The 12702-nt window shown below is 41.4% G+C and overlaps 1 protein-coding gene across 3 annotated transcripts in view; it reads right to left on the reverse strand.

The window, feature by feature from the left end:
- Nucleotides 1-6629: 6629 nt before the first annotated feature.
- Cdadc1 (cytidine and dCMP deaminase domain containing 1) overlaps nucleotides 6630-12702 on the reverse strand; it is a 28125-nt gene continuing 22052 nt past the window's right edge. For 2 of the 3 annotated variants that reach the window (XM_027390423.2, XM_027390421.2), the window contains 3 exons: nucleotides 12086-12275; nucleotides 11245-11305; nucleotides 6630-7306 (listed from right to left, as the gene is read on the reverse strand). In XM_027390423.2, coding sequence (XP_027246224.1) covers nucleotides 7209-7306; nucleotides 11245-11305; nucleotides 12086-12275 — 349 coding nt within the window. In that variant the 3' untranslated portion in view covers nucleotides 6630-7208. Of the gene's footprint in view, nucleotides 7307-10054; nucleotides 10351-11244; nucleotides 11306-12085; nucleotides 12276-12702 lie in introns of those variants that run through there. The other variant, XM_027390422.2, reaches the window with a different exon arrangement.

Raw genomic sequence — 12702 nt, forward strand, 5'->3', positions numbered from 1 at the left:
ATTTAAAGTAGCCTCTCCACTGTTGCTTAGATTGTTAGTTGGTGTCATCCTTGTAGATCTCTGGACATTTCCCTAGTGCCAGATTTCTCTTTAAACCTATAATGGCTCCCTCTCTTATGGTATCTCTTATTTTACTCTCCTCCATTCTCCCCCCCTACACAACCTTCCTGCTACCTTAGGTCCTCCTCATCCCTCCTCTTCTCCTCTTCTTATTCTCCTAGCTCCCTCTACCCTCTCCCATGCTCCCAATCGATTCTTTGTATTGTTCTCTTTGTTTCTAGTCTTACTGATTTTAGCTCCTAGTTTGATTATTTCTTGTCACCTACACTTTTTGGGTGTGATTTCTTCTTTTTATCTCGAGCTTTCAGTTGTGATGTTAAGTTGCTAGTCTGAAATTTCTTCAGTTTTTTAAATGTAGACACGTAGTGCTATGAACTTGCCTCTTAGACCCCCCTTTCATTGTGTCCCCTAAGTTTGGGTATGTTGTGTTCTCATTTTTTATTCACTTGTAGAAAGTCCTTAATTTCTTAATTTCTATCTTGACCCACTTTTCATTTAGTAGAGAGTTGTTCAGTTTTCTTAAGTTTGTAAGCTTTCTGTTGTTTCCTGTTGTTGATAACCAGTTTTAATCTCTAGTTATATGATAGGATGTAGGGTGTTATTTCAATTTTCTTGTATCTGTTGAGACTTGCTTCATGTGAGTACATGGTCAATATTGTAGAAAGCTCCATGAGGTGCAGAGAAAGTGTATTTTTTGTGTGTTTGGGTAAAATGTTCTGTAAATATCTGTTAGGTCTCTTTGGTTTATATTTCTGTTTAGTTTTTGTTTGGATGACTGGTCTTTTGGTGAGACTGGGGTATTTAAGTCTCCCACTATCAGTGTGTTTGGGACAATATGTGATTTAAGCTATAGTGGTGTTTCATTTACAAACTTGGGTGTCCTGGTGTTTGGGGCATAGATGTTAAGAAGTGAAATGTCTTTCTGGTGGATTTTTTCCCTTGATGAGTATTTCATGTCCTTCTGTTATTCTTTTGCTTAAATTAGAAGTAAAAAGGCACAAGATGAGACATGAGACTACAGAGAACACATTAATGATAGTTTATTATATCACGGGAGAGCTAGCGAGAGAGAAATAGAAGAACAGAGCAGGGCAGAGAGTAAGAGAGAAGAGACACAGAGTTAATGGCTGACCACCATGGTCAATCGCCAGAGAAAGAGAGTAAGAGACAGGTAGGAGTTTTAAAGGGAAAGCCGAACATATGCACTGAGGCTTCACGCATGCGCAGTGTCCTCACACAGGTCTGTAATGGGTAACAGGTGATGTGGCGATGATGGGCACATCACCGTGTGTGCCCCACCTGTTGTCAGGGGGCAGGCGGGGTCTGTCTCGTAAAGAGGTAGAGTGGGTCAGCATTAATGCCTGAACCTTTCACCTTCCCTATCTCTTCTGATTAGTTTTGGTCTGTTTTGTTAGCTATTAAATGGCTGGCTACACCAGCTTGTGTCTTAGGTTCATTTGCTTGGAATATCTTTTTCCAACCCTTTATCCTGAGGTAATGTCTAGTTTTTATTTTGAAGTGTGTTTCTTGGATGCAACAGAAGGATGGGTCCTGTTTTTCCATCCATTTTCTTAATCTTTTTATTGGGGAATTGAGGCCATTGATATTGAGGAAGATCAATGATCATTAAGTCCTCTTATTTTGTTATTGTTGTTGATGGTGATGGTAGGGTGTGTGTGTGTGTGTGTGTAAGGGGGGAGATTGTGTGTATTTTCTTTAGACTTTTCAGGTCTTAGATTATTTATCCATGTGTTTTCATGGTTGTAGTTGCCCTCTTTAGATTGCACTTTTCCTTCTAGCATCTTCTGTAGAGCTGAATTTGCAGATAAATAACTGCTTGAATTTGGCTTTACTGTAGACTATCATCTATGGTGATTGAAAGTTTTACTGGGTGTATAGTCTGGGCTGGCATCTATAGTCTCTTAGAGACTGCAACACATTTATCCAGACTTAGAGTCTCCATTGAGAAATCAGGTGTAATTCTAATAGATCTGTCTTTATGTGGTACTCGGGTCTTTTTCCTTTGCAGCTTTTAACATTTTCTTTGTTTGTATGTTTAGTGTTTAGATTATGTGCCAAGGAGACTTTCTTTCTGGTCCAATCTATTTGGTGTTCCATATTGTGTTCTTATACCTTTATAGGCATCTCCTTTAAGTTAAGAAAATTTTCTTCTCTGATTTTGTTGAAAATATTTTCTGGGCCTTTGAACTGGTTTTCTTCTACTTCCTCTATTTCTATTATTCTTAGATCTGCTTTTTTTTTTTTCAAAGTGTCTCCGATTTTCTGGATGTTATATGTTGGGAGTTTTTCAGATTTAACCATTTTCATTGATCAATATACCTATTTCTTCTGTAATATCTTCAACACCCGAGTCTCTCTTCCATCTCTCTTATTCTGTTGATGATAGTTGTATGTAGTTCCTGTTCAAATTCCTAAAATTTTAATTTCCAGATTTCCCTCAGTTTGGGTTTTCTTTACTGATTCTATTTCCATTTTCAGATCTTGAATGAATACGTTTCTTTATCCTGTTTGTAGTTTCCTGGATTTCTTTAAGTGGTTTATTCATTTCTTCTTTAAGGACCTTTATTATCTCCATACAGGCTGTTTTAAGGTCTTCTTCGTGGGCTTCAGCTATGTTAGGATATTTAACACCTGCTGTGGAAGGGTTGCTGGGTTTTACTGGAGACATATAGTCATGGCTGTTATTGTTTTTACACTACAGCTAGGCATCTGGGCTTGGGATGATTTAATTCCAGGTGCTGATACCTACTTTTTTGTCTTTGTTGCTGAGACCTGGTTTTGTTTCTTGGTTTCTTTTTCCTCTCTGGATTTTAGGGGAGCATGGCAGCTGTTGTGTTGCCTGGTAGGAAACTTTCCCTGGCCCACTCAGTGGTGTGTTCCCAGGAAATAGCTGCTGGTGTTGGAAGCTGGGACACTGGGATGAGTTGGGAGGGAAGGAAGCTTGGGGATGTTTGCCATTCCTTGGGGATGGGGCTCAAAGAGGAAAGGGAGAACAGCAGGTGTTCTGCTACTGAGCTCAGGATGAGACTGGGGGGACTGGGACAGGAGGAGCAGGAGAGAGTTAGCTCTATAGTCAGCCTACCTGCTTCCCTTGAAGGAGTGGCCCTTGGGTTAGCAGAGGTTGCCTGTTGGTGTTGAGGGTGGGATAAAGCAATGAGTAGAGGGATAGAGGTTAAGAGGAGAAGGTCTGTGGGATCCACAGGAGATGTCTGGGATGTGGGGCATTGTTACAGATGAGACTGGGGCATTGTTTGGAGGAGAGGAGGGAGTGGTTAAAGTCTTCAGTTGGCTTACCTGCTTCTTTGGTCTACTTAGCTGGTGTGTTCCCAGGAAATGCCTGCTGGTGTTGGAAGTTGGGACAATGGGATGAGTTGGGAAATGGAAGGTTGGAGAAGATGTTTGTGATTCATTTGGGATGGGGTCAAAGAGGAAAGGGAGGCCAAGCAAATATCTGCTGGTTGATTTAAAACCTATTTGACATAGATGCAATATTAGTAAAAAAATAATAATCCAAAGGGCTAATCTCCAAAATATACAAGGAACTCAAGAAGCTAGTTTCCAAAACACCAAACAATCCAATTAAAAAGTGGGGTACAGAACTAAATAGACAATTCTCAATAGAGGAATCTAAAATGGCTGAAAGACATCCTTAGCCATCAGGGAAATGCAAATCAAAACAACTCTGAGATACCATCTTACTCCTGTCAGAATGGCTAAAATCAAAAACACCAATGACAGTTTATGCTGGAGAGGATGTGGAGAAAGGGGAACACTCCTCCACTGCTGGTGGGAGTGCCAACTTGTATAGCCACTTTGGAAATAAGTATGGCGACTCCTCAAGAAAATGGGAATCAGTCTACCACAAGATCCAGCAATTCCACTCTTAGGCATATACCCAAAAGAAGAACATTAATACAACAAGGACATCTGTTCAACGATGTTCATAGCAGCACTATCTGTAATAGCCAGAAACTGGAAGCAGCCTAGATGCCCCTCAACTGAAGAATGGATAGAGAAAATGTGGTACACTTACACAATGGAGTACTATTCAGCAGAAAAAAACAATGGAATACTGAAATTTGCAGGAAAATGGATGGAACTAGAAGAAACCATTCTGAGCAAGGTAACCCAATCACAAAAAGACAAACATGGTATGCACTCACTCATATGTGGATTTTAGACATAGAGTAAAGGATTACCAGCCTACAATCCACAGAGAAGCTAGTAAACAAGGAGGAACCTAAGAGAGACATAGTCCCCTGGAAAAGGGAAAAGGGTCAAGATCTCCTGAGCAAATTGGGAGCATGGGAAGAGGGGGGAGAGAGCTAGGAGAATGAGAAGGGGAGATAACAAGATAACAAGAATGGAGATACCATAATAGAGGGAGACATTGTAGGTTTACAGAGAAATCAGGCACTAGGGAAATGTCTGGAGATCTACAAAGATGACACCAGCTAACAATCTAAGCAACAGAGGAGAGGCTACCTTAAATGCCCTCCTGTGATAATAAGATTGATGACTGACTTATATGCCACCCGATAGCCATCATCCAGTAACTGGTGGAAGCAGAAGCAGACACCCACAACTAATCACTGAGCTGAACTGGAATCCAGTTGCAGAGAAGGAGTGATGAGCAAAGGGGTCAAGACCAGGCTGGTGAAACCCACAGAAACAGCTGACCTGAACATCGGGGAGCTCTTGGTCCCCAGACTGATAGCTGGGAAACCAGCATGGGACTGATCCAGACCCCAGGAACATGGGTTTCATTGAGGAAACCTCAGAAATCTACAGGACCTCCTGTAGTAGTTCAGTACTTATCCCTAGCATAGGTGTGGACTTTGGGAGCCCATTCCACATAGAGGAATACTCCCTGAGCCAAGACACACGGGGGTGGGCCTAGGCCCTATCCCAAAGGATATGATAGACTCTGATGACACCCTATGGAAGGCCTCACCATCCAGGGGAAGCAGAAAGGATATGTGATAGGTAGGGTTTTAGTTGGGAGGGTGGTATGGGAGGACAGGAGGGAGAGGGAACTGGGATTGTCATGTAAAACAATCTTGTTTCTAATTCAAATAAATCTGCAGAAGAAAAAAATAATCCAAGAATTTAAGGCATGACAGTGGGCAATCTCAGAGTTTAATATTGGTAACAGTAGAGTTAACTGGTGGTCTTCGGAGCAGCATTCCTTACCTGTAATGCTGCTCACACTCCCTTTTCATGTCCTATACCTGTGCAGACTGCTGCTACATGGGCAGGAGTCTGGTTTATTTCTGAAAGGCTAGTGGGGAAATCCATGTTACCCTATGATGCTGTGAAGGGGGCAGAAAAAAAGGCAAAACCAATCTTCTCCACAGCCATGAGGCACCTTCCCATCCAAGGGCCAACACACACTCCCCACCCCCCAAGGTACTTTCATCTGTAGACTCATTTTCTGAAAATTTCTCAGCAAATAAAAAGAGAGAACCTGCAAGGCATAATTAGGGATGATCTGTTTATCTTTTAGAATCTTGATTAGATTTATTCATTTTATTTTGTATGTGAGTGTTTTACTTGCATGTGTGTATGTGAGGTCAGAAGAGGGCATCAGGTCTCCTGGAACCACCATGTGGGTGCTGGGAACTGAACCTGGGTCCTCTTCAGAAGAAACAGGTGCTGTTAACCTCTGAGCCACCTCCCCAGCCCCTGGCTATGTTTAAGACTGAGTACTTCTGAGGTTTGCAAATGTTAAAAGCCCTTCTCTTCCAACATCAAAGCCAAAAGACACTGCCATTAGGTCCGTGGATAGGGAGTTATGTAGGAGGCAGCATACAGAGGAAGGATTCTCAATAGTCTCGGTGTTCCATGTGCAAATCATTCTTCCCCACTCACATCACCATCAAAGTCTGTATGTGCAGGGTGTGTGTGAGTACTCACGTGGAGAAACTTGAGCTGCTGTTCCTCAGGTGCTCGACACCTGATTTTCTGAGCTAGAACTCTTTGGTCTAGAACTCATCAAGTAGGCTAGGTTGGCTAGTCAGCAAACCCAAGAGATGCCTCTCCAATGTTGGGATTACAAGTGTTCGACATTACAAGTGTTCAAAACCATGCCTAGGTTGTTTTTGTTTGTTTTATTCTGTGGGGGATTGAACTCAGGTCCTCATGCTTGAAAGGCAAGCACTTTATTGCTTGAGCCAACTTCCCCATCCCAAACCATGATCAAATTTGAGGCTCACCATTAATGACCTTACAGTAACAGCAAACAGCAGAATTGCCTGAGAGTTGTATTCTCTTCCTGTTGCTACCGAAATCAGTGACATAATTGCACTGTGGCCCAAAAAGCTACAGTGGATCTACACAGCAAAAATATTAAGAGAGGATAAACATGGTGGTTCACACCTCTGAACCCAGCACTCAGGAGGCTGAAAGAGGCAAGACCAGACATGAGCTCGAGACCAGTCTGGACTACATGGTGATTTTTTGAGGTGAGTCTGGGCTACAGAGCAAGACTCTACCACCACCACCACCCCCACCCCCACCCCCACAACAACCACCACTACACATTTAGGTGAGATTGGCATTTTATTTGTACTGTGGTGCTAAGGAGGAAACTCAGGACCTTGAGCATGCTCTCACAGCACCACTCGACTGGTCTAAATCCCCAGGCCACTCATAAAACACACTTCAAATGGAGAACAAGCATGGCAACTTTGAGTTGATCTATTTCAGCAAGTTCTGGCTAATAGGACTTAGTATAATGCAGCCTTTTGGTTAGCTATACATGGAGTCTTAAAAGACAGCCAGGTCATTTTACTTCCGGGAGCAGTTTATTGATTGTCATCCTTGTAATCCAAAGGAATTATTATTTGTCAAAAGAAGATCCCCTCCTGTGAGTAAGCCCTTTTGAAAACTGGCTGCACAGAGTCTGGATAAACAGCAATAGGTCCCGTTGGTCTTACAAGGGTCTCAAGCCATTATACTATTTAGTGTAATGAAAGAACACACTGTGTGCTGAAAAACACATCTAAAATAAAAAGGTCCTTGGTAACATCATTCATAGGCTAACTAGAACTCAGCCCCGTAAAAGCTTTACAGCCATTCACAACCCAGAGGCTGAATTTGAGAGGTGCAGTGAGAAAGCACGCAGGTTACTGCACTGTAGCCCGGCCTGCAGAGTGGGTTTCCAGACGAGGCCTCTTGCTGCTGTGCTGTTCTTCCTTTGTAGACCTGCGCCTCAACACACCGTCTAGCATGTAAGAATAACTGTGTCAGGAAACACACACAGAACCCACAGGGACTTGTTCGGCTGAGAGGACAGATCATGCTACTGGTAAAGGAACAGGTATTTTCTTGGCCTTCAACTTCTCACCCATCTCAACATCCCACACTCTAAAATGCATTCAGTCTATACTGATTCCAGACAACTCACAGATCTGATAAGCCCTTGAAAAACGAGATTCACTCAGCAATGGGTAGCAAATAACACATAACTTTCTTGGGTAGCAAATAACACATAACTTTCTTGGGGTGGGAGTATGCAGAGTCATTATTCACCTGGAAGAGACACAGACTCACATTCCAGGCCCCCAGAAAGGGAAGGTGGCCTTTGGCAGGGGCATGCCAGGAAGAGGACTGGCTTTTGGTTTCTAACAGTGTTTTACTGGCACTATAAAGTACGTGTGCTTAAAAGATATTAAGAGTGTAAAACCAAGAGTTCAGTATAAACACACATCCGTGAATCCACCAGCAAACATACCACCACCTGCAAGTTCCCCTCCACCCTCTACTTGCAGCTTCTTGATAAAACTGCCATACTGTCTTCCCAGGGGGAGGTGGAAGCCCCGCCCCTTTTTGTGCTATATCTGAAACACTCAAAATGTATTTATGATTTAGCCAGATAACCAAACAAACAAACATTCTACTATCCCCAAAGAATTGACTTGCTTAAGTCTGTAACAGCTTTGTATGGGGACTAGAGAACATGCTATCCAAAGCAACTATATCACCACTAAATCCCACAAGCTGCGGCTTCTCAGCCAAGCCCCCTTCCAGCCCACGCAGAGGGACTTCTTAAATACTTTTTTCATGGTAAACAATGCACTGCTTGGCTTCCTCTCGAATATTCTACAGTTTGTCATCAGCAGTTTACTGTCTTCATTCAACACTGTATTTCTGATTCATCCATATTGAAGAATGTAGCACAGATTGTTTATTTCACTTCACAGTAGGTCTACACTGTGTGAATACACTACATATTTCTGTAAAAATCTAACCTCTTAAGAGAAACTTTCATGTCATTTCTAGCATCTACTCTGAAGAACAACATTACATTGAACTTTCTGTCACCAACATAACACACAAGTTCCTTTAGGGCTGACTTGCTGGACCATGGGATGTACCATGTGGGCTTTTACAGATAATCTCTAATCTAGACAACCTGGCTTAACATTCCAGCCCTGCCCACCACGCACAGGAACTCTGAACATCCATCTCTTGTTCACTCAGCCCTGGCACCCTTGGTTGTGTTCTCTGAAAAATGCCTGAGTCTGCCCATGGATTACCAGACATTTGTTTCTGCTTCTGTGAAACCTTTGCTAGGAATGTATTCTGATTTGTCAATTATTTTCTCTTATAATCAGCATTTATCTGTGTCCTAAGCAATATATTTAGAATTTTTTTTAAAGCCCACCTTTGTTTGTTTGTTTTTTTTTTTTTTTTGGAGACAGGGTTTCTCTGTATTGTTTTAGAGTCTGTCCTGGAACTAACTCTCTGTAGACCAGGCTGGCCTCAAACTCACAGAGATCCGCCTGCCTCTGCCTCCCAAGTGCTGGGATTAAAGGCATGAGCCACCAACGCCCAGCTAAAACCCACCACCTTTTTAATTATCTTTTCCTCTAATCTTTACTTCTTGGGATTTAGTCTTGAGTATTATTAAGAGCTCATTGTCATGTTCTACATGAACAACCCACTTGCCAGCAGCATGCATTAGGTAGTTTATTGTTACGATGTAACCCTCAAATACCAACAGTGTGCCTACTGTAAAACAGCAGCTTACCTTACTACTGTTTAACAACTACTTTTCATTTCACCAAATTCCTTTTTCAAAATTGCCTGATCCTTTTTCATCATAATACTTTGTTCACATTTTTGCCCATGCTTTGCCCCAAATCACAATCCTCCTCCCTCAGTTTCCCTGGAGCAGAGATTAGATGTGTATGGCAGCACATGTAGCTTCGCTTTTCAATGGGCTCTTAGATGCCTCACATTTACCCTGTCTGGTAGTTCCGGCACAAGTCCCCAGGCCTAACTGTGGAGCTAGCTGCTTCTGTTCACTCCATGCATGGAGTCCACTCTCCTTAAGGTCTGTTGGTTTTCAGTTATGATGTCAAGTCTCACACCATGAGTCTATGCTGAATCTGCTCCCCCCTTAGAGAAGACTGCATTTGCTTCTGTTGAGGTGCTGGGAGCCTGAAAGCAGCCTCAGGCTAAGTTCCCCACCTTTCAGCAGATCTCCACTGACTTCCGTGGCAGCTTTCACAGCTGTCCTGGGTCATCACTGACTTTAGTGTTTGTATACTTTGCTACGCAAAATCTAGTAACATGTCCCTCTTGCCTCTATTTCTTGAGGGGACTATGGATCTCTGAACATTTCCTTTATTGTCTTGAAAGTCTATTTTTAAAAAGTGATTTATTTGGGCTGTTTCTACAGCACAGGATACTTGGGGCAATCATTCACAGTCCCACTTCCAAGTTTAAAAGGGAACCACACACTGTATGAGTCCATGCATATGAAACGACCAGCAGAGACAAACCATAAAGCTGCTAGCATTGACTAGACTGGGGTAGGAAGGACTATAATAGTATGTTTCTTTGTACAGTAATGAACCACTGTGGTGATGGGTACATACTCTGAATGTACAAAGGCCAGGTAGTTTGGTTCTTTAAAGGGTGAATTCATGGTAAGTAAATTATACACTAGGAAGCTGTTCCATAATTGAAAAGGAAATAAGAATATTATTTATTGGTATAAAATTCTTGTTTAAAAATGCATCAAAACATAAGCTGAGCTTAATGAACTGTCACAAGCAGCAAACAATTGCCTGGATGGTTAAGAATACTGCCTGATAACCAGCAGCCTTCCTTGTCCTCTCTCGATGTCACCTGTGCAGACATGTCTTCCTCCTCCAGAGACGCAGGTGTGGGAAATCCTGGACTTAGCTGACTTTAAGTGGCACATGTCTTCTGTTCCATTTGTACCCTCTTAGAGGGATCTTTTGATGCACAGATGCTCTTAATGGACACAGACAAAGGAATATGTCTTTCTATAGTAGGCACTTGACATCCTCTCCCTAACCACAGCAACACTTTCACTGGCCCTTAAACACCTTTGACTGGTGTCACATCTTTTATTTCTTAATAAAATCTTAGAAAGAAAATGTAGTAGTTATGTATTTTTTCCAGATTGTAATAATAAGTAAGACATTCATGTTTTCATAGAGACCTTTGTATTTCTAGATTTTTAAAAAAATACTCAAATCACTGCTGCTCTTAAGAAAATATACAGGAGTCTCCACACACAGTCACAAACAAGCTACTATTTCAAAATAAAACTGCAGAATATGATGTTCAAAATCATGCCCTTATGGAATGTTAAGAACTTTCAAAGAGATTACATTCAATATGGTTTTTCTTAATATGTAAATAATAAATGTGAAGACTAGTGACTCCTTGTGGTAACTTTGCTTAATTAGGTTGTTGAAACTAACAGATCTTTCCATTCTTGGAGCAGCCTGGGCCACTGTGGCTTTACGCTGCAAGAACACAGATGCCCTCATCACTTGGCCCTCACACATCTGCACTAAGTATTCACAGGTCTCCTCTCTCTCTCACAAGCAGCTTTTGCACTGGTGTAGAAGAGTGTTGTTGCTCACTGTTTCAAACAAATGCAACTTCCACGTTCAATTTGTACACAGTCATTTATATTACTGGAGTAGTTAGCAAGCAGCACTTCACACAGCACCTCACCTACAGCACACATGTCTAAGAACAAACTGAATGCCTGAACCTAATCTTTAGAAAAGAATATCCTGCATCTACCCACATGGGTTCATCACCTGATCTTAGAAACTTGCTCGCTCTCTCTTCTCAGCACCACAGTCTCAACAGAACACTTAGAATACTTACTTTCTCTCCTTTCAGGCTCATTTTGGTCAAGACTATAAGCTTCAGATGGATTCAACTGCCACTGTAGGAGGTACAAATATTTTATTTATATGTTTAAAATGAGTTAATAAACAGCATATCACTGCCTTACTTTGTTTAAAAGTACAAGAAACTGAGTTAGTACATCTATGTGTATATGCCTACGGCGTTGACATTGAATGACTCTGAATCAGATGAGATCATCCGAACCAGATTTGTATTCACTGCAGCAAGGTCTCACTTTATTTCTTGATTCTTTGGCTCTTTCATGCTTATTATATTGTGGAAACAGAGGGCAATTTGTTAATCAGGTCAACAACCTCTGGGAAAAATTTTTTTGCAGAATTCTTACAACTTTACTGTATGCTTGAAAGTATTCCAAAGTAAAACACTTTTAAAAAGCCTAAGTAGAAAGAAGTATGTTAAAAATTCTGACTTTTCCATGAATGACCTCTATCCCTTTTAAAAAATATTAAGTATGACATTGTACTTTTTTTTGCAATTTTTCTCATGAGAATGTGCACACGGTGTGTTTGTGTGCTGTGATTACTTAAATTAGTTGCACCTCTATTCACCACTCCAAGCCCAAGGAGATGCTGAGCCACCAGAGGGCATCAAGACTTCTAAGGTCAATGCACAATTCTGCAAAGCAGTAAACGCATGTGCAGGGCAGGGATCATCAGGTGAAAATTTATAGTTTGGTAAACTTGTACATATAAAAATAAACTCAGTGATGATAACTCACTCACAGTCCTAAAAAAGTGAGAACCACTAATTCACAATGTTCAGCGGGTTACACTTTGGGGAAAATGCATGTACTTACTGTAAATTTGCGAACACCCTCAAGCTCCCCAAACTTCATGTAAGAGATGTCTGCTTTCTTTTTTCCAACGTCCACATCCCCAGCATAGATCTGCTTTATGCCTGCACCTTTAATTAAAGGCACACATTCATCACAAGGGCATTTTGTCACAAAAATCATGCTGCGTTCTTCTGGCTTTATATCTTGACACCTACAAAAAATTATAAATTATTACAAAAGCTGTTGTGAAAATGCAAGTAAGTTTTTAGAGAAATCCTTAAACTTTAAATCTGAGGTGTAAAACAAGTTGCAGTATTACAAATAATGATCAAATCATATTCTTGCTAAACTAGCAAATGTTCAAAACATGCAAAAATATGACAATCACTATAACTGAAATTCACTGATTGCAAGGTAAGCCAGTGGTACATTTGACATCGTGTTAAAAAGGAAGTGAGAACAGAGGATGGAGGAGGGAGAAATGAGTGCACACACACATAGGGAAGTCCTTTCTGCATATGCACTTTGTCATGATACTAGTGAATGGGGTCCAGTTCCCCAAGAGCTGAGTACTATCTGATTGTCCTTAAGCCACCAAGGCAGCTAAAAGACCAAGCTCTATCAGGATACACACTGAT

This window comes from Cricetulus griseus, assembly GCF_003668045.3.
Source record: "Cricetulus griseus strain 17A/GY chromosome 1 unlocalized genomic scaffold, alternate assembly CriGri-PICRH-1.0 chr1_1, whole genome shotgun sequence".
NCBI classification, from domain to species: Eukaryota; Metazoa; Chordata; class Mammalia; order Rodentia; family Cricetidae; genus Cricetulus; species Cricetulus griseus.